The following is a 25,407-nucleotide window of genomic DNA, read 5'->3' as shown; positions in this document are numbered from 1 at the left end:
AAAATACAAAGTTAAGAAAACAAGAATAACGGGATAATAAAAAATATTTTAAAAAAACTAACTAAGGGGAAATAATCAGTTGAATATTTTTTTAATATATTGCACTATATTCTCATTAGTCTTCACGACAGAGCAAGTTACAATCAATATTTCACATCGTTCATTACTGCGTAAATACAGAAAAGCATTTTCTTTCCAGTTTGTTTCTTTGGTAAAAAGACAAAACAATTTCCTGCCTATCTAATCAAAGAACATTAATAAACCTCGAGGGGTACACTGACAGGTTCACATACACTTTTTTTTTTTTTACAATTTTTGGAAGAGAGGAAGTCAAACAACCACAAAAAAGCATCAAGTCATGACTTGAGTTCAACTATGTGCCTATTTCGACGCCCTTTTCAGTGTTTTTTTGCAGCTACATTGACACTAGATATTTATTATGTCTATTTGTCCAATATATATATATATATGTATATGTATGTATGTATGTATGTATGTATGTATGTATGTATGTATGTATGTATGTATGTATGTATGTATGTATGTATGTACGTATGTATGTATGTATATACGTATATATATATATATATATATATATATATATATATATATATATATATATATATATATATATATATGCTGACATAAGTGTTTTGTAAATGTCAAGGTAAAATTAAGATGAGAGAGAGATGTTTTGACTGATAGATGTTTTCAGTATTGTGTGCTTCAAAACCATTAGCACCACCAGCAAATGAAAGAAGCTAACATTTTTAAAGATCTACAAACGTCTATGAGCTAACACGCCAGTGGGCTCATTTCTAGCACATAACTGCAAGTATTGACAGGAAAGTAAGTACTTCTCGCGATACCTTTACTGTGGTAACCCTACTTAGAGGTGCTTCAATTTACATATCTTTCAGGTTACGAAATGCTTTCACATGTAAATTATTGTCCCAAAATACGATCATTTGTCCAAGTTACGAAACACCAAAAGAGGTATAGCATATAAATATAACAAGGGAATTCTGCAATGCATGTAGTGTTCACTTTCTGCAGCCACCATGCAAGCCATAATCACTAGTTATACCCCTTCTTCCAGCAACACCCACACTAGATAATCTGTATAATGATCTGCACAACACTAAAGCCAGGGTGGACACCCATCAGCCTTGCACCCTCGAATGCTCAACGAGGAGCATCACATGGCCACCTGGCAACAACGTGAATGACGATAGAGTTTTGAGCTAGGCCAAGCCCTTCAGCGATTTTATGTTTGAACTGAGGTGCTTTCGATTTGTTTGGTTCGGTGTGCTGGCATCATTTTAAAGGCTTAATAATAAATAGTTTTCTAATATTTTTCCTGTTTTTGCATGCGTACATACTTTTGCATATATATTTCATAGACAATTAGTATCATTTATCATTTTTTAAAGAGTTTATAGTGAACAGTATTAAAGATGGTGGAACGAATTAAACTAATTCAATGTGGAATGCTGCTCCACTTACGAATAAAAGTTATGAAACAACTTGTGGAACCAATAATTTTGTAAGTAGAAGTACCACTCTATTTTGTATACAACAGCTGTTTCGGATGATCCTTGTGCCCTAGTTGTTAGCAATCACAAGCTGTCGTTTACAGTTTCGAGCACTTTTTGCTGTCATTAGTAATGACATCAGTGTCTGAGTAAGGATTTTGGAGCATATTATAATTAATAATGCCAATAGGTCCGAATCGTCTACCATTTTCAACAACACATTGCATAGAATTGTTGGAACTATAAAGAAATACGGCTGAGTGTGAGACTTCCAAAGTTAAGTCTTAGTCATGTGATCCACATAAGGTGTTGTACAGAAGGATATTCTTTCACACTCCTCTCCTAAAACTTAGAATTGAAGAAGTCTTTTGGATTTAAGTCTTTTTTGTTGTCTTGTAGTTTATCCAAACAGCGGAGATTAGACAGACTACTGTGGGTATTGGTGTTAAAGCTCAATTAAACAAGTTGACATGCCCCTAACAAGGAATGATATCTTTTTTGGAATGCAAAATGACAACTATTGAGATGGTTTGCAGAGAGATTATTCTGAGGCAACAAGTGGTAATTGGTTGAAATCTCATTAATATTACATTCAGCTCGAAGAAGGTTGTGGATCTGTCCCTAAGTCACAAGAGGCTGCTTCATTTGCTGGAGACAAAATGAGCTTAGAAGGAAAAAGAATGAGGCAATGTGGAATTACGAGACACCCAAAGGAGAAGCGGCCCGGTGGTGCGAGTGGTTAGCACATCGGCCTCACAGCTCTGGGGTCCTGGGTTCACAAATCCAGGTCACCCACCTGTGTGGAGTTTGGATGTTCTGGGTGGGTTACTTCTGGGTACTCCAGTTTCCTCCCACATTCCAAAAACATGCATGTTAGGCTGATTGGACACTCTAAATTGCCCCTAGATATGGGAGTGAGTGTGCATGGTTGTCTGCCTCCTTGTGCCCTGTGATTGGCTGGCCACTGATACAGGGTGTCTCCCGCCTCTTGCCTGGAATCAGCTGGGATAGGCTCCAGCACCCCCTGCGACCCTAATGAGGAAAAAGTGGTGGTTCAGAGAATGAGATGAGATGAGACGTCCGAAGGAAAAGAAGCTTTCTGCAAATGTTTGATGCTCTCAATATGTTTGGTTCAATCCTCAATGTACTTTGGAGTTAACGTGAACATGATTACATTCTTATGAGCTGTGTTTTGATCTGCTAATGTTAGCATGTTAGCATCACTGTTAACATCGCAAGTGTCTCGAGTGATTCTCGAAAGTTCAACAGGAGTATAAAGACGATCAAAAGGCCATGGGAGCCGAGGCTGGGCATTGCACAGCTACGACCTTCTACAGCCCTTCCATTCTGCTCATCTTCCCACTCGTTCCTCATTCGCTCCTTCTCGTTGTCATCCTCGCCACCTCCAGGTGGTCCATCATCATCCTCCTGCACTTTGTTGGCGCTATCGCAATGTTCCCCCTGGTGGCCCTCATAGCAATGGCAACGGAATTCTTCGCCAAGCAATCGAAGGTCTCGGGGGGAGTGCCACCCACTGACAGTGAAGTCTCCGTCGCCCCCAGCAGGGCGAATGCTGTAGGTGGCGGCGTTAAGGTGGAGGTAGTGGCGTGCCTCTGGGTCACGGCGAACGCAGCGTCCGTTGTTCTGGCACAGGAAGTCGCTGCAAAACTCGGCAGCCCGTGTCACATTGGTGATGTACTGACCCAGACGGTGTTTCAGGAACCAGTGGACCTTTGTGCAGTTATGCTACAGGAAAAACAAGAGAATGAAATATTCATCTAGCTAAATTTCATTCTTTCTTTTTTTTCTGAATGCAGTGACATAGTAAGCAGTCCATTGTTTCTTATCCATCAGTGCGACAGGCCAGACAGTCCAGTCTATTTGTTTCTTAATTGTACCCTAACATTGAATGAAGAATCTTCTATTGTTTTGTGTATACACACCCTGCAATTGTCTGGCGGCTCCATTGTTAGTCCACGGCAGCCCAGACATTCACTGGTTCAATTTTTGTTTATACGGGTCACAATATTCATTGGCGACCATTCCATTGTCTATGCATCCTGTTGTTATCTAGCAACTATGCCCAACATCAGCTAGGATAGGCTTCACCTCACTTGAGACTCATGACTATAAAATACTATTAAAAATGAATTTATGTCATTTTTTAGCCTCACACGCCTTTTTAAACAGTGCTCTCTTGTACAGAAGCTTTTTCTTTAAGAATGACTCATTTATAAAACTCTTTTTTTGATGTACACAAGAAGAAAAAAAACAAAAGATCAGACAAAATGAACATGCGTGTGTGTTCCAGACACCGCAAGAAAAGCTGTCAAATAGAAAAATGGCTCTTGGTTGACAAAATGTGTGACTAACCAACAAACACAATGGGCTTTTTATTTCAAGGAACATATGAACTTCATAAAAAAATGTTGTGAAATATAAATCTCCTTTAACGCTTTTTGGCGTTAGCCCCAAAAACACCAGGATTCCAGATTGTAGTGCAACATGGGTATGAGTGCGTTCCTCACCCGTGATGTAGTGAGGTTCAGATCACCCCAGATGACGAACCCTGCAGTTCCCAGCGCTGCACTCTCGCCAATGGTATGAACCAGATCCTTCTGCAGAGAAGATAGGCCAAGTTCAGGGTTAAAGTGAGTCTGCGACATCATGCATCTCTTGAGCATTTATCTGACTAGCATTTAGCCAAGTATTTTAGTTTGTTTAAGTGTTTTATTTGGGAAAACAAAGAAATTCAACACATCTTACTGTACCACTTGATGGAATGGTCGCTAGTCACGTCTTACTCAATCATTTGGGTTGTATTCCCTCACAATGTCATTTTGTAATTTGATGCAAGAACACCCTAAGAGTAATGGTATTTTGTGATGAGTTATAATTTTCAACACCCAAAAAATGAGCAGGCATCTTAGCTGAGCCCTGTACATACACACAGAATAAATGTTTTAGTTTGTCTTTTGTGGCCCTGAATTGAGCTGCATTGGCTGATGGGAACATTGCCTTGTTATCAGAGTGTGTACCGCCCTTTCCTTTATTCATTTATCATCCATATCACTCATCCTCGCAAGGGTGGCTTGAGCCTATCCCGACGGGCTTCAGGCAAAAGATAGTCTACACCCTAGAGTGGTCACCAGTCAGACCCAGGGTAACCAGAGAGACAGCCAACCACCCGCACTCACAATCAAAATTGTGAGGTACAGGGAAAATTGCCCTAGATGGATTGAGGGTTGTTGAGGCAAAAGTTATTACCATTGTAAGGAAGGTAAGTGGCTCGTCGCGGTATCCCAGCCTCAAGTAGACGTACGTGGGGAGATCGTAGTCTTTGGAGGTGAGTGATGCCACACGTAGTGCTTCGCGTATGCGGTGGCGGGCAAATTGCAGGGTGCCCAAGCTGTTGGTGTGCGACTTGCGTATGGCTACCGATGGGTAGAGAGCCGTGCTGCTGTTCCACAGCCAGCGCAGCTCATCGTTCCTCATACTTTCTAGCAGCGGGCAAAGGCCGGTGTAGTCGTCCTCGTGGAGGTTGTAGTTGTGGCAGTCGGGGTAGAGGTAGAAGCCCCAGAGGCAATTGGGGCGCAAGTGCGTGCCCAGCTGCAGTGTACGCTGCATGAAGGCTCGGGCGCTTTTCTCGAAGCGGCGCCGCGCTAGCTCCTCTACCTGAATGCATGCAAGAACAATTCATTCTTATTAATTCTTACATCATATTCATGGTAGCGCGGCCCAGTGGATGAGTGTTTTGGGCGTGGGCCTCACAGTTCTGGGATCGAAGGTTCGATTCTGTGTGGAGTTTGCATGTTTTCCCCGGGATTGCCTGGATTTTCTCAGAGTACTTCGATTTCCTCCCACATCCCAAAATTATGCACGATAGGCTGGTTGGACACCCAAAATTGTCCCTAGATCCCCGAGTGTAAATGGTTGTCTGTCTCCTTGTACATGCAATTGGCTGTCCTCATGCATGGTGCCCATAGTTGGATGGGATAGGTTCCAGCAACCCATGACCCTTGTGAGGATAAGCGGAAAATGAATTAAAGAAATATTCATGAAGGAGCAATAATGGTGACAACCACCTCATGAACCTCTACACACATTGGGTGCAAATTACAATATTGTGGGCTAACATTAGAGAATTGTAGTGTATGACAATTTGTTTTTAAAAAGAGGGTGAAGGTCCTCACTTGTGCCGCTGTCACATTCAGGTAGGCCTTGGCGGTCAACTCTCGCGACATACGCCGGTAGACATCCTTCTTGTGCCAGTTGCGACTCCACTGCGGTCGCCAGAATTCCCAGTCAATGACGGCCAAGCCACGGAAGTCTTGCGCGGGGATGAAGTGCTTGATGTCCTGATAGGCCTTGAACAGGTGTACATCCAGGCTACCGTTCTGCGGGACTCCGCCGTGCACCGCCTCGCCCTGTGGCGTGTAGCGCGGATAATAGCCCAGTCGATTGGCGTAGAAGATGGTGACGTTCTGGCCGGTCCAATCAGCACGGGGGCTGCCGCGGATGTGAAAGAGGTCCAGATTGATGCTAACGTTGTACTTGATGGTGCACAAATCCAGTGGCGCGTTCCAGGCAGCCACGAACGGCTTGCGGCCAACCAGAGGCAGCCGGGCCGGCTTCTGGGCCAGGCAGGAGCCCAGGAGGAGAAGCAGCTGCGAGAACGTGAGGAAGACCAGAACAACGGGCGGCGTGAAGGATGAAGCACCCGCCGGCCCCGCGGGCATGCTGGTGCTCAAAGTCTGAGGCTTTCAGTCATTCTGAGGAAAATTGAACAATTGTTTAATACATGGGTCTGCATGGGTATTTTGCTTTAGTAAGATAAAGTTTCTGGACTGTGTTCCCTCATGGATTGGAATTCTTTTTATTGGCAATGCTGATCGAAAAAGCAAATGAAAATCTTTACATCTCTTGAAACAAGTTTTTCTGTCTTATCTTTTTTTCCCCCTACCGTATTTCCGCACTATAAGGCGCACCACCAATGAATGGCCTATCTTAATAATACCAGAAGCACTAGATTATAAAACACCGTAGTAGTAGGAGATTGTATTATACATGGAGCTGTGCTAAAGGGAATTTCATGCAATGATTATTTTTAATATCAATCCATATATTAGGCGCATCACATTATACGGCAGAGTCCAAATTGAAGTCTTTTAGTTGTGCCTATTAATAAATGGGGTAATTTTCCAATGGGAGCCATACGCTGACAATGTTTAATGACACTTTATAATGTAAGTTTGATGTTCAAATGTGACTACTGTCACCCTTTTATGTGATTGTCACATTTTAGCAAGATACTTCAACATGTTAAAACATTCATAACTTGACTTCAACATATGGCCTAACAAAACAAAGAATTCCTTCTGGTTCAGATCACTCCTGGAGCCCTCTTTACTTACTGTGGTTTTCTGACTTTTTCCACAGCATTAATTTGTATACAAATAAAGAATTTTTTTGTGGACCACTGCATATTCCGCATCCTGTAATTCCACTGTATATGCTTTTTTCCAGGTTAAAATAAAATAGCGAGAAATATACTTGAATTAAGACTTTTTTACATGTCCTTAATGTTGTGTGTTCCCTAAAATTCCTAAGATGATTCCTTAGTCCTGACTGTCTTTTGGAGAATTTTAATAACAGAGTGAAATGTCTGCAGGGAGAATCACTACTAGAGCATGATGAAAACAAACACTCTAAGAGGGCTCCAAAGAGGATTTTATGGAAGTCAAATCTGGAAGAATTTAGACAGTCTGACTACAACTCATCTGGCACTCTGCAGAGCATCAGATTAGAATCTTAAAGGAACAGTTTTTTTGACATAACGTACTGCTTTTTAAGCTGTTTCATTTTTTTGAGACAAACTAAAGAGGCTTAAGATAGTCTCAGAAAATGATAAATGATGAAAATGTAGAATGTAGAAATAGAAACCTGAAAATCAGATTGATGGCAATGTAAACTGAATAGACTCTGGAAAAGGCAAATGTATAGTTTGGAAATAAAGTACCAGGACACATGCAAGTACTATTGGGACACTTAAATGAATGGAGAAAAATAAACGGTGCCGTTTAGACAGAAGTATTCAGACACCTGCAGGAAGTAAAGTGTCAATACAGGCACGATTTTGTGGGAAACTGCTGTAAAGTAAAAATAAGTGAATGTAGTAATCTGTGTGTAAAATCATAAGCATGTCAAATGCTGTAAAAATGTGAAGGACTTAAATTGGTTATTTTTATATCAGGGATTTCACTTAATTCAAGGATTTTCTGTAAGGCAGATGATGCGGTTTATGGAGTGAGCAACATGAGCCATATAAAAAGGACATTGACGTTCAACACGAGCCATGTGGTCAGTGAGTGTTACATTCTTAATTATATATTTGTGCATTATACTTTTGCCATCCAAATCGCTTAACCGGTCTTGTTTTTGTTGTTTTATAGTTGGAGGTGTCAAGGAAACCAAAATATTTGCATCAGTCTGCTTGTCAATTATTGTTTGGACAACAAGACTGAGAAAGTCATGCGGCATCCAGAATGAAAAGACAACCTCTTCTGCCCAGAATTGAAGCCTCAATGACAGACAGTCCCGCCAAGAGTCTCCTTGTGGTTTGACGCCATCAGGCTCGCCAGACATATCGCCCACGACGCCTATGAGCCTTGAGTCCTCCGTGGTGTGAACATCCGTCCTTGTGCGCCTCCATCAGGAAGCCAGTCGTAAGGAAAAGAGTTCATGGGGAAGGCCAGGAAGTCCATGTGGAAGTGGGGAGCCTCCTTAATCGGACTTTCCACCCAAGGCGGTCACTTCCTTTACTTTTTCTGACATATTCCATCTGGGGTATGGACATTTTTTGATTGCTTTTGTTGAAAGTGGGTGTTTCATTTCAGGAGAGATTTTCTTTATTAGCTTTTTAGCTGGAATCACTACAGAAATAATCTTTGGTTAAGAAAGGAGAGTGCTGTGAGAAACTGTATTTCGTCCATTCGCCAACTCAAATTCTTTTTTCTCGCATCTGGCTAACCCTTTTTTCAGTGGGCAGTGGTCCCTGCGGTGGATAGCTATTCAAAAGTTATCCTTTGCATAACTCAGGTATGAGAGTGTGTTGTGGTAGTTGGTTAAGTAGGACATTGATATTTATAATATAATATTGACGGCAAGAGACGTCCAATCCATTTCAACTGGGAGGATCTGGAAGCGATTGTTGACATTCCTGTTGAAATGCATTGGACATCTATTGCCCTCAATGACGGCTAAAGAGTTTTGTAATGTGAGGTTACAATATTTATTTTTATAAAACAAAACAAAGAAAGAAATGGATGTGTATTTCTATTTATTTTGAAGCTTTAATTTTCAATTAACTTTTTCAATTTAAATTAGATTTACATATCTATATATTTTTTTATTAATTATTGCTTATAAATTTGCATTTGTTTTATTATTATTATTTTTGTTTTACTATTTATACTATTTGTGAATTGGACCCTCCAAATAATTCATTTTACTTAAAATTATTTCTATCTTTTTGCTCTCCATCACATTATATAGTACATTTGTACAGGCAACTCACACTAAAATGGGGGCTATAAAATGTTGTCTCGTGGCCCAAAATTGGTCCCTGAGCTGCAGTTTTGAGACCTTTGTCATATGAATCTAATGAGAGAAAAAAAAGAAAAAAATCAAACTAAAGCATGAAAGGATTAATATATAAGGTTTAAGAAATGCAAATATGTCCTTAGCCTTTGTCACACAGGGTTTTAAAAAATATTTACATAAAAAAAAAACTTTCACGGTTGCAGGCTTAATACATTGTGCATGTGTGTTTTTCATTACTATTATCTGGTTATAACTGCAATGCCATTTTTTTGCACATGTAACAAGTGTAGTAATTACAATAAAGGCATTTCATTGGTTTAAGGCAGTGCAAGAGATGCACCATTGATGCCATTTCAAATGTGTATATGCAAGTTATAATGGGATACATTACCAGAACAATTGATATCACACAACACATAACCCGGCCTGGAATCTCGCATTTACATTTTGGCTTAATGTCAAAGTCATAAAAGAAATAGGCCGGCAAGGCAACCTCCTTACAGAACCTCCTGGTCAGCCTGGAAGTGATTAGCAAGCGTTTGTTGCCGCTTGCGGTTCTTGTGGGCTCTCCTTGTTCAACAGATTGACGTGAGAGAGGCAGCGACGCCGTCTGATTGTCTCTACTGGAAAATTTTGTGTATTTGAGAAGTGCTTTGCCAGGAGCTTTGGATCGTCCGCTTGCCAGGCTGCTTAAGGAGGGGAGAGGGGGTGTTGGGGGTGCGGGGGGTTGTTGCTCTAATGGACTTTTGGACTCTTCACTGAGCTACAGCAAAGTCAGTGATATTAGTCTATAAACAGATGACAGCCAAAGACTGGTTGGGAATTCCCGATTCAAGACCATTTAGGACAAAGTGGCGGCCCGGGGGCCAAATCTGGCCAGCCGCATTATTTTGTGTGAATCATGAGTGCTGACTTTCTGTTTTAGGATCAAATTAAAATGAAGAGTATAGATGTATATTAAATTTCCCGATTTTCCCACTTTTAAATCAATAATTGTAAAAAAAAAAAATTAATCAATTTTGTTCTGTTTTTAGTTCAAAAATCATTTTGTAAAATCTAAAAATATATTTTAAAAAAGCTAAAATAAACATTGTTTTAGATCTATAAAAACGGAATATTCCGGGTTTTTAATCCAGTTCTTTTAATCCATTTATTTAAAAAAATCTAAATATTATATCTAAAATTGTCCGGCCCACATGAAATCGAGTTGACGTTAACGCGGCCCGCAAACCAACCTGAGTCTGACACCCCTGATTTAGGATATGTAGAATGTTTTCCAATGTCAGTATGTGTATTCTCAACCGCCCTTTATCATGTAAGATACATTCCAGACCCAATGGATCTAGTTTGAACTCCAATTTTTCAACAGTCTTGCCAAATGTATCTGCGAATATCTAGTTTGAAAACCACTGCAATGCTCAATAAACAGCTTTAAGGACAACAATGGATTGAAGATCAGCACAGCTTTTGAGTGAGAGATTAAAACATCTATAGTATTTTTTTTAAAATGCATTATTATAATTATTATTTATTTTATAATTTTCACGTTTTTGACATTGGATAACTCATACAAAAGAAATATTATTTCTACTCATTATACCTATTGCTATATTTCTATTATTATTTAATCTTTAAAAAAAAACCTGCAACATAGAGGAAAAATACTCATAGCATGCTTCAAACACACCATCTGTCACTGAAACACCTTCCAAAATCATACTTCCTTCCTCGGGTATCCAATCATGGAAGTTGGAACAGATATAATAGCACCACAAATACAAAATTGACTGCATAGACAAAGACATTAGGACACTTGGATGGTGTAAAAAGTTCTTACCAAGATTACAAACTTTCCACAAGATGTTGAAGTGTGCTTATGGGCAACAATGTGATAAATTATTCTTAAACTCTTAAATGGCCTTGTCTGTCTTTTCCCAACTTGAGCCAAGTTTGATGACATTTTATGGAGAAAAACCCAACCTCTTCCCACAGCAATGTAAATAGTGGAAATCCCACAAATATACTTGCCTCCAAAGCATAATATAGGCCATAAGTGAACTTTTAAAAGCCTTTCAAATTTGAGATTTCTCATCTCATATCAGCTGACCTCATCTTATTTCATCTCATCTCATCTTCCGCCTGTCCGAGATCGGGTCGTGGAGGGGATTTGAGATTTGATTTGTTTTTATTCATCACTCATAGGTAATAAATAACTAATGGCAAAATGGCTATACCATTATTAAATTAAGCTTTTGATTGATCACGACAGATGTCTTTAATTTTGATAATAATGTTATGAAAAATATTTTACTTTATATAAAAAGTTGATATTGTTTCAAATGTCTCTAGGTTAGGATTTTTAAGGACATCTGATATAAGGAGGTATCATGTCATGATTATGGCAGTCTTATGAATCTCCTATGACATTCAAATGAAGTAGTAAAAAACAAAACAAAACATACACTAGCATGTTTGAAAATTAACTCAACAATGATGGGACATTGTGAATTTTTAGTAAGTTGTAGAAGTGATCATTTTAACACTGGCAGAGATTTATGTATAAGAAAATGTTCCAAGTGTTAAATTTCTTAAAGGGTTTCCAGATGTTTTGCATCATACAGTCCTTGCATTGTTAGTCAAATCTTATATTATGGTGGCAGTAGGGGCAACTGCTTTGAAAACGGGCCTCCTTTCGTTTCATTTCTTTTTTATTACCACTTTTAGGAGTTTGCACGTAAAAAAATGAATGAGTTTGTCATTTTGCTTCTCCAGGCAACTTCCCTGCATGCCACCTGTGTCGCCACTTATGTGACCTCAGCCCATGTCAGTCATCACCACAATTGCACCATTAAATGTCTCACCTCTAAAAACAAACCCCTAAAAAGTACCACTTTTAGCCTTTTAAAACACAAAAAGGGTGAGCCAGCATTCCTGCAATGAACATTCCACCCTCTTTCAGTTGTACCGTGACAGCCGGCACTCCCAAAATAGACCACATGGTAAACAAAAGCAGAATAAAAACAACAACACATAGGCATCCTTACCCTAAATGCCAATCCCCCCCCCCCCCAACCCGTCCCCCAGCGATCACCTACCTGTATATGATAGGCGGTTCTCGCTTGCTGTCTCTCATGTTGGCCCCAAATTCATTCCTCTCATCTAACAGTGTGTGAATGACAACCCGCTGTTCTGGGTTTTATAGCGCCAACGGGGAAGGAGGAGGAAGGCGTGAGGCAAAACAGTGAGGAACGGAGGGAGCAAGCGAAATGGGCACTACGTTGAGGGAGAGAGAGAGAGAGAAGTTAGAAAAAATATCTCTGGCAGTTCACACTCCAACCAGCACGTGGCAGTGTGTTGACAGACCTCTGAATATTACTTTACCTAAACTTTCAGGTGTTTTCCTTTCCCTACAGGTGTAACAAAAACTTATTTGAACTGAAAAATTTGATGTGAGTGGATCGGAGACGAGTTTACTAATTGGTCTAAAACAGCTGCCCCCAACCTTTTTTTCACTGCGGCTTGGAAAAGCTCTTCCTATTTGCTCGCAGACCGGCGTATGGTGAGGGCAACAACTTAATACAATGTGTGTGTGGTTAATGGTGCACGGACGACGGACACAACGACAAAAAAGTCCCATGTATAAGTACAATTATTTAGTATTTTTGCTACAACTTTTCTCATTTCAATTAGGAGGGGGTTAATATTTATTTCTCTGACGGACCGGCACCAGGTCGCTCTCGGAGCGGTACCAGTCCATGGACCGGTGGTTGGGAACCCCTGATCTAAAAGATTGTGCTGGCTCATCTGAATGTTATAAGTCATTTTTAATCACTGCATTTCTTCCTTTGTCAATCGCTCTATTGATACTTTTGCAAAATGTGCTGAAGCTCGCATGTGTTTGCATGTAAGACAGAGATATGTGCAGTTCACATAGAGCAGGGGTGTCAGACTCGGGTTGGTTCGCGGGCCGCGTTAGAACGTCAACTCGATTTCATGTGGGCCGGACCATTTTAGATACAATATTTAGATTGTTTTTAATAAATGGATTAAAAGGACTGGAATAAAAGCCTTGAATATTCCATTTTTATAGATCTAAAACAATGTTTATTTTAGCTTTATATATATATATATATATATATATATATATATATATATATATATATATATATATATATATATATATATATGTTACACCCTGCATTCGATCTTGACACACAGGGGGAAATAATCAGAACAGCGAGATGTTGTTGTTACTTCAATCCAAACTTTTACTGTAATGATTCAACACACCTCCCGTGCTTCAAGCTATTTGCTAAGACATCAATAATCGAATACCGATCTACTTTAACATGCCCCACACTTGCCATGTGGATCCAAGGATCACCAATCGAACACCGATACACACATTCAATCCAAACTCGTCATAGCTTCTTTACATGCAATCGTTAATAAATCAAACACTCTAGCATGTCACACTAATAAATCAAACACTCTAGTATGTCACACTAATAGATCAAACACTCTAGTATGTCACACTCTCCCCCACAAAAACAAATGTCGTCCCGACATCAGTATATTCCAAATATCTTCCCCTTGTTGGTTGTTATGCTGAACAGTCTAGCGAACTTGTCATTTCACATCCTCTTCTGTAAACTGATACTCATGAAAACTCCAGGCGGCAAGGGCCACAGTTCAAATATAATCCACAACTCGTACGGTCCACGTTCACTGGATGGAAACTGTAATCACAGTCGTAACAGTCCATGTTCGCATAATACATGCCACCCTTGTAGGCTCAAGCCTGTTGGAGTCCATACATAAAGGGTGGTTGAATGTAATATGGCTGCAGGTGTCCTAACCAAGGAACCACTCCTGGTGCAGGGTAAGAAGGTAGCAGCTGATGTGGTGACTGAGTACTATAACAGGAGGGGACACCAAGCTGATCATAGGTTGTTCGTCGTGGTGGATGTCTCTCCCTTCTTGGCCGTTCATAAGTCAACGCCTCAGGTTCATTCACAGTGGTTGGCGGAGAGGTCTCTGATAAATGATCATCACGAGGATCTTCAACAGCCAGATTTGTTCCCTCACCAGGCAGGTCCTCCCGCTGATAGTCATCTTCTCGTTGTACTGGTCCGGAAGCAGGGCCCTTCACTCCGAGTCTCTGATTCGCTGGCAGTGGCCTGTGCTCAGACTCCATCCCTTGGGCATCTCCCTCATTTAGCACCTGGAGGGGCTTGTAGTGAAAGTCATCTTCGTAACCACTGTCTTGGTCTGTCTCTTGAAGATGAGATACCGGCTGCTGTTTATTTCTCTCCATACTCTTGTCAATTTTTCCTCCTTCTGGTGTCAGGTTTTTTATCAGGATGCGCTCTCCTGGTTGTAGCACGGAGCTCCTCACTTTGGTGTCATAGTGCTTTTTACCTCGTTCTGCAGCTTTTCGTACACTCACGGTGGCAATGGTGTACGCCTCCTCCATCCCTTGTCTCCCTTTCTCCACTTTGGCCTTGTATAACTCCAGCTTGTCAGCTTTGATTGCGCGTTCTCTCAGCGCATCCAGTTCATCGCGATAGGCGCGGGCTGCACGGGCGTCTACGAGCAGCTTCAAATTCTCCTGCTGGAGCCTCTTTATTTCTTCCTCCATGTTTTCCTGCTGGTGTCTGTTGTCCAGCAGTTGTTCATTCCTCTCTTCTAGCTCTTGTCTAAGTCGTCTGATCTTTGCCTTTGAATCGGCAGGTTCCACCATCAGGTGTTGCTGAGTTCCCACCTGCTGCTGTTGCATGCTGGGAGGATTGACGATGGCCAGTGGACTGGGTGTGCCACAAAGCACACGAACCACACCTTCCCTTTCCTGAGTTAGCTCTGCTATAGTCTCTTCTTTTAGTGGTCTGCCTCCTCGGATTTTACATCCAGCTTGGAAATGTTCTCCACTCCCACACCGATAACAATGTGTGCACTTCACATCTCGCCCTCCCTGCTGACAAGCAAAACACCTTCTTGGGACATAAGCAGGGCAGCTAGTGTTCCAGGGGGGTGCTGGGGGCTTGCTGTAGTAATTTTGTTTTGCAAAAGGTGGCTGGGGCTCCCTAACTGGTCTTCTAACTGAAGGTGGGAGGTAGGACTGAGGCTGAAACATAGCCTGCTGTAGTGTCTTTCTGATCTGAGCTATCTCTGCACTGAGATCTTTAAGAGAAGCAACACTTGCCTTAAGTTCAGTCAACTCCGCTCGTACCTCACGGGACACTTTTGGTTTTTCTTCTCCAGGGCAATTGGTAGGTCGTAGTTCTTCTGAGTGCACCTTGCTAACATGTGTCGCTGCCTGTGGGGTACTAAACTTCTTTTTATTTCTCCTTTCTGTTTCATTAGCACAGGCTACATTTAACCTCTCTAGCAAAAGCTCATCTGAAGTCTTACAGTTCAGCAAGAGAGGCTGCATATCTACTCTAACACTGTCACTCTGGAGACCAGTGAGTATCGTGTGCAAGCACATACGCTGGACTAAACTTTGGTTGTACTGGATTCCTGATTCTGATTCTCGAGATGCAAACAGTACCTTCTGCCTAAGAACTAAGACTCGCATTAAGAAACTTTGAGGAGTCTCTTTGATATGCTGCACTTCTGAAGCTAACTGCACATAGAGGTCGGTAGCACTCCTTTCCTGAAAATGAGCGCGTAGGATGCGTTTGAGTGTGGGAAGAGTGAGGTTAGGTTTCTCTTCCAAATAATTACGTAGCTGCAAACTGGGGGAGATAGCTCTGATAACTGCATCAATAATTTCCACATCTAGGTAACCCCTATTCAGTCCATTTTCAATTTGATGAACAAGGCTGGAGAATGTCAGCTTGTCCCTTTGGCCTGGTTCACCTATCTGGCCAGCAATTTTGAAGTCCTTGCGCCAGTATGAGCTTGGCTGGGGCTGGGGAGACACACCCCCTTGAGGGTCCGCAGCATCTGGTAGCTGGGGCAAAGTTATTGGAGTCTCTTCCAATCTTGATCCTTGCTTTTCGTTTTCATCTATTTTGACTTCATGCTTCATATCTGATATTTTATCTTTCAGTTTCAACAATTCAGACATGCCTTCATCCTCTACTTCCTCTAGTTCTTCTCTTTCTAGGTACTTTACAATGTGAGCCACTAATGACAGACGCGATTTCCGTTTAACACTTCTTAATATGTTAAGAAAATCACATATTTCCAGTAGGTTATTTTCCGTCAGGTTGTTCAATGTTCCTACCACCTCTTCGAGTAACTGTTCCATTTTGTTGACGATCTAGGAGCTCTGTTGACTGTACAGGAGTGAACTCTGAACTGGCACGTCTTTACTGTCCCTCTGATGATCTCGTAGGCCTCAGATGACAAGTACTCAACCGCCAACTTCCAGTTCTTCTTAAACAGCAACACCTCCTCTCACTGCCATCTGCCTGGTTTGTAGTGTTTGGGGGGATTTAGCTGGCTCAGAATTCAGTGAGCAGGTCTTGGACACTGGACATCTGAACAGCAATCCCAGCGGTGCCTCCAAAATGTTACACCCTGCATTCGATCTTGACACACAGAGGGAAATAATCAGAACAGCGAGATGTTGTTGTTACTTCAATCCAAACTTTTACTGTAATGATTCAACACACCTCCCGTGCTTCAAGCTATTTGCTAAGACATCAATAATCGAATACCGATCTACTTTAACATGCCCCACACTTGCCATGTGGATCCAAGGATCACCAATCGAACACCGATACACACATTCAATCCAAACTCGTCATAGCTTCTTTACATGCAATCGTTAATAAATCAAACACTCTAGCATGTCACACTAATAAATCAAACACTCTAGTATGTCACACTAATAGATCAAACACTCTAGTATGTCACATATATATATATATACACATATATATATTTAGATTTTACAAAATGATTTTTGAACTAAAAATACAGAAAAAATGATTAAAAATTTACATTTATTGATTTAAAAGGGGGAAAATCAGGACATTTAAAATACATCTATACTCTTCATTTTAATTTGATCCTAAAACAGAAAGTCACCACTCATGATTTACTTTCCCGGGCCAGACAAAATGATGCGGCGGGCCAGATTTGGCCCCCGGGCCGCCACTTTGACACACACGTAGAGTAACAGCGTTGACAGTTGAGGTGTGAATCATCCAATTTCATAATGAGAATACCATATCATGTCATAATGAGCCTTTGGGCAGTGACGGAATATATGCTGATGTGACAGTCTCTCGTAATTTGATTTGATTAGGTCCAAGGGAATAGAATCGATTTAATATGATATCAGCTGCACATTTACCTCAATCAGTTTTTATTCATAATTTGGATGTTTTTGACATTTTTGTTGTGAAAACATCAGATATTTGAAAAATGAATGACAACCCTTTTTTCCCCAAGAAACTGTCATTTTAAAGATGACAATGTTGAACAATGTATTGCATTTCCATCAATCATGAATATTATGGAGATGTGGGAGGACACCGGATTAAAAAATCCACATAGCTATGAGGAGAATGTTCAAACTCTACACAGGAAGGCCCAGAATTAAACCCATGATCTCAGAACAGTGAGGTGATCACGCTAACCACTCCACCAGTGTTGTGCTCATCAAGTATTTGATTTGTTGTTGCAATTACTTCAGTTCTTCATTTCTTTTCTTGGGCGACAACTTTCCCAAAGTTGTTGTCAGTCTGAGGTTTCCAATGTTTCCCAAGGTTGGTACATGGGAAAAACACATTGGCTGTGGGGTTCAGTCGTTTGTTGTGACACCGAGCAGCTTTTTTTGCTGAATAGCAGAAAACGTGTTGTTTCTTTATGTGGAGCGGACAGAGAAGATGTATGTATGCATTCAGAAGCATGAGCGCAGACCACATTCTGGACATCTATTCATTTTGGGGGCCAATTACACGGCCCGCCCCCTGGGCCTCGCCACGTTGGAGCCAAAGAGTCAGCATACGCGTCGGCCGACATCTCCGCGCCACCGCTGCTGCTGGATACGCCGCAAATTTTCTGCGGCGACGTCGCCAAGACAAAAGTCTCGGCATGTAGGCGACCCTTGTAACGTCTCTCAAAGCCTGGAGATTATGTGAGATGGTAACTGCGCGTTTATTTCCACCCCCTCTGAGGGTGAACGCGCTTACTCCCTCCATGGCGTTGCCATCTTTCCCACATGTGGATCGCGTTACAACAGCTTCTGCTCTAGACGAGCTGTATGAAGAGACGCTTGGCCCGCTGTTTACGAGCACTTCTATCGGTGCGGGACCATGATCGACTCAAATTGAATTTGCTAGAAGTTCATCTTTGGCTCGTGAGTCGAAGGTTGAGCACAGGTCACAAAGTTTACATTACAGCTCAGTGAGCTTTTCCGATTTAGAACATCGTCGTCAAGTTTTGTCCAAACATTGCACTATTTTCTTTTTATTAGTTATGAATTTTGTGGACGGCTGCAAAAAAAGTGAAAGCCAAAATACTTTTTAAAACGTGAGCCCTTTTCTGTTCACTAGAGAGAATAAGGTTTTTTTTGCATTAAGATTGATCATTTTCAGCTCTCAAAAATAGCTTTTTCTATCCATGTTCGGCCATGTTAGAACTGTCATGTTCACTCAGAGCAAAATATAATCAGCAGTGATTTCGTTGAAACCAACTACAGTACGAATATTTAAAAAAATGTCATGAATACAAATCAAACTTGGCTTTAAAATCTTACACTCTTGGGTTGAAGATGGAAATGAAATAAAACACAGAAGAACAAAAAGTATTTTCACGTAATGCGTGGTTTACTTTTGTCTTCTCACTGTTGTCATGCCAACCAACAAACAAAAGAACATCTTTTCATTTTTTTCCACCGGTTTCCAGTTCTCAAAAGCTTGCAAAGTTGCCATGTTTTTGTTTGAGCTGCCATGTTTTGGGGGGTCTGGCTCTTGAGAAGTGTCTTTGATGCAAAATCAACTGATGTATAACGGGCAGCCATTATGCCGACCTCCTTGCTCTTCTTGCACCCGCTTGAACTCACTGAAATATTCACACTTCCAAGATTTATATGTCCGTGTTGATTCCTCAGATATTTCCACACATCTACTTTTATGTTAAATTGTTTTTCCCCCAGGTCTCTTGTTTTTCCAAGTCCTTTTTTTTATCCTTTCAGTCTCGAGTCTCAAAATGTGATTTGAAGTAAAACACTACAAAATATGCAAACATTTATGCGTTCCTGTAATCCACCACAATGGTAAATAGTTACTGCAATCTTAAGAATGTAAACCACAATAATAATAATAGTTGACTTTTTGTTTAGGGGTCGCCACTGAAACATGATAACATGATATATTTGGCACAAGTTTTATGCCGGATGCCCTTCCTGAAAATATACATTTTTCATTCATTCATTTGAACCACTTATCCTCACGGTACCGGGGGTGCTGGAGCCTATCCCAGCTACCTACAGACACCCGGCAGAGGACACCCTGAATCGGTGGCCAGCCAATCGCAGGGCACAAGATGACATACAACCATTCACGCTTACACGTAAACCTAGGGGCAATTTAGAGTGTTCAACCAGTCTACCGGGTAGACTCTACCCAGTATGATTTTCCATGCAAGCCCAGGGATGAACATGGAAACTCCACACAGTAAAGACCGAACTGGGATCAAACCCTCGACCCAAGAAGTGTGAGGCCGACGCAATAACCACTTGATCACCGAGCTGCACTCAATATATATTTAAAAAAAAGAAAAGAAACAGATACAATGACACAGGGCTGAATTAAATGAAATGCTTTTCTGCCTTTTATTTTTTTCTTGCATGACCTCATGGTTTATTTCTAGGGTAGTAAAGTTGAAGTTAAAATGTTCATGTTCAATAGTGCAATGGTGCTCTTAACGTTTTGCCAAACTGAGTGAGATGATGAAAATATGTGAAAAATGTCTAAAATGTTGGCTCAAACGGCTTCAAGCTCAACATTCTCCAGCCTCCTCTTGGCGCTTTAAAGTGGCCGTGGGATGAGACAAACACACCACCACATGCATTGACCATTACTGTGTTGCTTTTTTGGACTAACGCATCATGACACTTCGACCATTTGATGACTAACAACCAGATTTAAGCCTCAAAACCTACTTTCAGTTTTTACAATGTGACTTAGAAAAAGCTAATTATGGTCATTTAAGAGAAGTCTGGTTGTTTAAATTGCAAGTGTTTGCCTTCTGTTTGTCTACACTCAATAAAAGCCGCCTTGAAAACCAGAATTAAGTTTAGTTTGTGAGTTCACTATGATTGACGTCAACTTTCAATGTGGCCACTCATTTTCCTGGCTGTCGCTCACCCGAGGATAATGCTGACATCGGCTCTCAGATATTTGCTGATTCTTCAACCTCACTCAATTGACCCTCTCTCTTTTTCATCAATGTTTAGGAAAGTAGACAGGACACTCACAAAACTACTGTTTCAGAGAATGACATATTTATATAGATTAAAATGTTATTATTGTTATCAATGACATCTCATGTAATTTCCATGTCTTACCATAAACATTTCTTAATGTGTACAATACTCCCAAATTTGGAAATGTTGAGCAAATTCACGGCAACAAAGATTCAATTGTTAAAACACGATGTTAAAAGAGGAACCTGAGCACTCAAGTTTAATTACTTCATCGCAAAAATAAAGGTATTATTATGTGTTGGTACTGATTACATGATAACGTCAGGTAAATGTCATTTGAAATAACTAATATATGCATATAAAAAGCTCGGATCTTAATAACAGGTTATTTTTGTCAAACCTGCCAGTCTTTGATTATTAATGAGTGGAAAAACCGAAAAACCATTTTTCTGTTGAAAGAATAATAGTACATACACTCTTTCTTATAGAAGGTGAGGTTATATTACATTATCACTGTAACCAGTATTCTCTGGGTGTTTGAAAGACCAGTCAAAATGCTCAAAAACAGGATGCTGTCAATTAGATTATTGTTCATTCATTGTTGTGTGATGTCAGATTTCTCTTTATAGTCATACATACATTTTCCTCAACAGAGAATGGAAACTAAATTTGGGACTTTCCAGTTTTCTGAATTGTAGCAGTGTAAGATGAGCTACCAGGAAGTGACTTCAATGTGAGAGGCGGTTTAGACAAAGAGACACTTGATGACAAGACAGATGGCCAGAAGCGTAATGATGCACAGGCAGGAAAAGTGAACTGAGAGGAGGATCAGTAAGTCCCCCAGCAGACTGTCAAGCTGCAGGCCAGGGTGAGGCCCAGTGGGCCATTTGGGCTCCACCGTCTGGGGCACCTCGCAGTGGATGCCAGTCCAACCTTGGTAGCACTGGCAGGTGAACTTGTGCTTCATGTCCAGGATGTCCTGGTGGTTCAGGTGGCCGCTGACCTGGAAGTGGGAGCCCGACGGCCACGCCTTCCGCCGGATGCTGAAGAATCGCGGGTTGAGGTGCAGGTGGGCACCTGAGTCCAGGCTCTTGCGGATGCAGCGACCATTCTTTTTGCACAGCGCTTTACTACATAGCTTGGCAGCAGATGTGACATTGATCACATAATGGCCCAGTGGGCCGTCAATGTATTTCTTCACTGTTAGGCAGTTTCTCTGCGCAAAAAAGTGGCAGTTAATACCGTAAACATCTTTAAATACTTAGATTACCCGTAGTTAGTTACTATATATCCTTGTGTACAGTATTCTCTGATGTGATACATTAACCCTCACAAAACTGTCCTTTAAAAGCTGATTCTCTTTAGTACGCATGTATAAATGCCTCCTCAGTTTGCTAGTATTCGTATTCCAAATTTTATTTGCATTGGAATTGATAGATTGCAATTTCATATATTCAAACATGTATTTCTTATGTAGCCTTATATTCCCTTACCGGTACTTAAGGTTCATCTGTCAATATTCCGTTAGTGAGTGGCATGAGCATTACCAGAAATGTGTGCTGAAGGTTAATCAGTGACAGAGGTAATAGTGATATTCTATTATCAGATATAAATTTGTAACATTAGACATGAATGCCATGGAGATTTTTATCTATTATGTATTTAAAAGTTTCTCCCCCAGTGCAACAGAGCACTGTGGCTTGCATTTCAAAAAGCGCCCCTGAGTTGGTACGATAGACAGTATATTTCAAAGTGTGTTTGTATCAAAGAGGAATAAAGCCAATAAGTTGAAAAAGCAAAACTTTTCCTTCCTGAGGGGCATTTAATTTCAAGGCCACATAACAAACCAAACACACATTGTCTCAAATAACTGCTTTTCTTTCCTAACACACTACTTGGATTATATTGAATGCAGCTGCAAAATATGGAATTGTTCATTCCTTAAAACTTCATCCAGACCACAATTGAAAATCACCAAAATCAAATATTTTGTCCTGTAACTCTGAATAAGCCAAAGTGAAATTGGATATTTGTTATATCAGTTCCAGCCGACTGTACTATGTGGGATTAAATCATGGAATTGTTATACATTTCAGAATTTGAACAACCCAGTGACCTGAAATCAGAATTCATGCAATAATAGTCTCAATCAGGTATGGTCAATTCATGGTGTTACTCAGTGAGCTGTGCATGTGCATCACTTTATTACTCCATGTAAACAAAATCATACCTGTCAACCTCTGCCGATAACTGCTCTTATAAATGATTATGATTCCCCTTACAAACCCCCAAAAAACCTTACAAACACCGTACGAGTCGTACGGTGTTTGTAAGGTTTTTTGGGGGTTTGTAAGGGGAATCATAATCATTTATAAGAGCAGTTATCGGCAGAGGTTGACAGGTATGCAAAATATAAATTGCATCCTGTAAAGCCACACATAAAGATCAGTGACAATCAGTAGTCTGAATGTAGCTTTATTGTACTATTGGTCTCTTGTTTGAAAAAATAAGTAGGTTAAAATGTTAATCACAATTTATTTGATCGTAGGCTATAATCTTTTCATTCATTTTCTTACCTGTGATCTAGCGTACTCAGACGAACCCCACAGGACAACGCCAGACACTCCGAGGGCAGCACTTTCACCTATAGTGTGCACCAGGTCGCTCTGACAGAAAATAGAGAAATGGACATTTTTTCCCCAACTCTAAGAATGTGCCTGGCAGACACTGTGATACCTGAGACTGCCTAAAGTATTTACCTCTGAAAGAACCACAAAGGTGTAGGCGTAAAAGGGTCTGGAGTAGACAAAAACTGGCAAGGTGATGTCTGGCCGTGCAATTGAAGCAATTCTCATGGCCTCCTTTACCCGGTAGTGGACAAACTTGACAGTATTGGTTGATGACTTAAGCTCATAGTCCAGGTAGATGGATGGGTACAAAGCCGTGCTCTCTTTCCACAACCACATTAGGTGGTCGTTTCGAACGTGCTCCACATTGGGACATTCGCCAGTGTAGTGTTGCGGGTGCTGTTTATAGCCGTAGTTGTAACAGTCGGGAAATAAGTAGAAGCCCCACAAGCCGTTCGGACGACGACCCTCAGCTAAGGCCAAAGTCAGATTCATAAATGCCTGTCCGGCTTTTTCAAAGCTTTCCTTTGCCTCCTTCTCCACTTTGCTCTCTGGCCAGTTGGGGTGAAATTTACGGATCTGTTCCTTTGACTTGTTGCGGTAGATGTCCTTGCCGCCCCAGTTGCGCACCCACTGAGGTCTCCAGTTCTCCCAGTCGATGACTCCTAAACCTCGAAAATCCTTGTTAGGGATCAATTTGTCAATGTCGTTGCGGGCCTTGCTCAGGTGTTTGGAGATGCTCTGGTTCTGTGGAAGTCCGCCATTGATGGGATAGCCCGCATTGGTGTAGTATGGATAGTAACCCAGGTGGCTGTGGTAGAAGATGGTCACGTTGGGTCCGCTTAGGGTTTCGTTGAGGTTGGCCACAATGTCAAAGACGCTCAAGTCCAAGTCCACTCGGAAACGGAGACGACACGACTCAGTGGGAGCATTCCAGACGACCACGAAAGGCCTGTGAGGGATGAGGGGAACTCTGGCCGGCTTGGGCGCATCTCCTTGAGCTCCGGCACTCACCCACAAACTCAACACTAGTATCCGGAGCCCCGTAGGCGCCATGTGCCCCTGATCCTGGTTGTTCGGCAATTAGTGGGTGCATGGCAAAGACTCATGGAGCCCAAACAGACACATTAGAGGCTTCATTGAGCACACATAATCAAATGGAGGACACATGATGATGAGGAGAATGATGAAGGTGAACTATGTGTTGCAGTTACACAACCACATTGGGAATGCCTAGCTGGAGAAAACCATTCAAAGTAGGCTTAAAAAATAATTTCTTTTAAATTTGGGGTTGTCACTTCATCTGTTTTGTAGAGATTTTAATTTTACTGCATATAATTCAAACATTGTTGTTTTGCTTATGACAAATATTTTTCCAAGATCACTGTGACTAAAACTCTACATAAGGAATGATGTATAAAGTATGTCCATATCAGTCAGTCTGTTGAGATATGACCATAACAGTAGTCCGATGCTCAGAGTTCTGCTCGAGTACATATCTTATCGATTATCCTATTATCTTATCTCATCTTATTAATCCTATATGAACCATTTCAAACCTTGAAAACCTTACATGCAAGCCTTTTGCAGATACATGGAGTCAGAATTCAAGAAGGTGACAGACACTATGTCTCATTCCATAACTGCTTTTTTGATAACATGAGACGTAACTTCATAACCGTGCTTATAAATGGCATAAAGCCAGATAGTTGGTTACCAGCATAACCATCATGGTTTTGCTGTGTTTCCTGTTTTGCTTTTGTCATCATTTACCAGGAGCAAACACGAGCATGCTGGTCTTGTTAGTTGTGCCAGACAGACATTTGACCGGGAAGGCTGAATGTGAAAAATGTTCAAATCTTGCTTTAAGACTTGACTCTACACTTTGGATCTGAATTAAAATCATATGTTGGCCATATTCACTCCTGTGCAGTGGATGCAGTAAATGTCAATTGTGGGCCTGTGAAGCCTTTTCAGACTTTTGTTGTGATTAAAGGCTACATAAATAAATGTGACTTGATAATTTTGGAGCAAGCCACAGTAAGGAGCCTGACTTTTATACAATGTTGTTATTGCAGACCTTCACAGCATCTCAAATTTGTAGAGATTGGGGCGAATCTGGCCCTTTTTGGCAGTGAGGGTGGAATCACTGCCAACTAAAAGTCATGAAAGTAAGAATTCATTATTAAAACAGACCTTTGAAGCATACAGTGTGTATGAAAGTTTGTGTGAGGTCTCACTCAGCAGTATGGGATCA

The 25,407-nt window shown here is 41.0% G+C and overlaps 2 protein-coding genes across 3 annotated transcripts; both read right to left on the bottom strand.

The window, feature by feature from the left end:
• Positions 1 to 644: 644 nt before the first annotated feature.
• On the bottom strand, positions 645 to 12,321 carry hyal4 (hyaluronidase 4). 2 transcript variants are annotated; one of them, XR_013299731.1, is made up of 6 exons: positions 12,233 to 12,321; positions 5,729 to 6,307; positions 4,803 to 5,210; positions 4,064 to 4,153; positions 1,837 to 3,281; positions 645 to 1,311 (listed from the first exon to the last, which is right to left on the bottom strand). XR_013299731.1 is itself a non-coding variant. In XM_077597189.1 (5 exons), exons 2-5 carry the CDS (start codon positions 6,272 to 6,274, stop codon positions 2,742 to 2,744), a joined length of 1,584 nt encoding a protein of 527 aa, XP_077453315.1. In that variant the 5' UTR covers positions 6,275 to 6,307; positions 12,233 to 12,321; the 3' UTR covers positions 1,318 to 2,741. The 2 variants fall into 2 exon arrangements, 1 of the variants encoding a protein (XP_077453315.1); XM_077597189.1 differs by lacking the exon at positions 645 to 1,311 and having other exon boundaries at positions 1,318 to 3,281.
• A 7,177-nt stretch (positions 12,322 to 19,498) lies between these two features.
• On the bottom strand, positions 19,499 to 24,223 carry hyal6 (hyaluronoglucosaminidase 6). The gene is made up of 3 exons (XM_077596295.1): positions 23,283 to 24,223; positions 23,100 to 23,189; positions 19,499 to 21,739 (listed from the first exon to the last, which is right to left on the bottom strand). Exons 1-3 carry the CDS (start codon positions 24,204 to 24,206, stop codon positions 21,269 to 21,271), a joined length of 1,485 nt encoding a protein of 494 aa, XP_077452421.1. The 5' UTR covers positions 24,207 to 24,223; the 3' UTR covers positions 19,499 to 21,268.
• Positions 24,224 to 25,407: the final 1,184 nt, after the last annotated feature.

Source organism: Stigmatopora argus, chromosome 3 (genome assembly GCF_051989625.1).
Source record: "Stigmatopora argus isolate UIUO_Sarg chromosome 3, RoL_Sarg_1.0, whole genome shotgun sequence".
Lineage (NCBI taxonomy): Eukaryota > Metazoa > Chordata > Actinopteri > Syngnathiformes > Syngnathidae > Stigmatopora > Stigmatopora argus.
The sequence above is the reverse complement of the archived record's forward strand: the minus strand, read 5'-3'. Positions and strand labels throughout refer to the sequence as shown.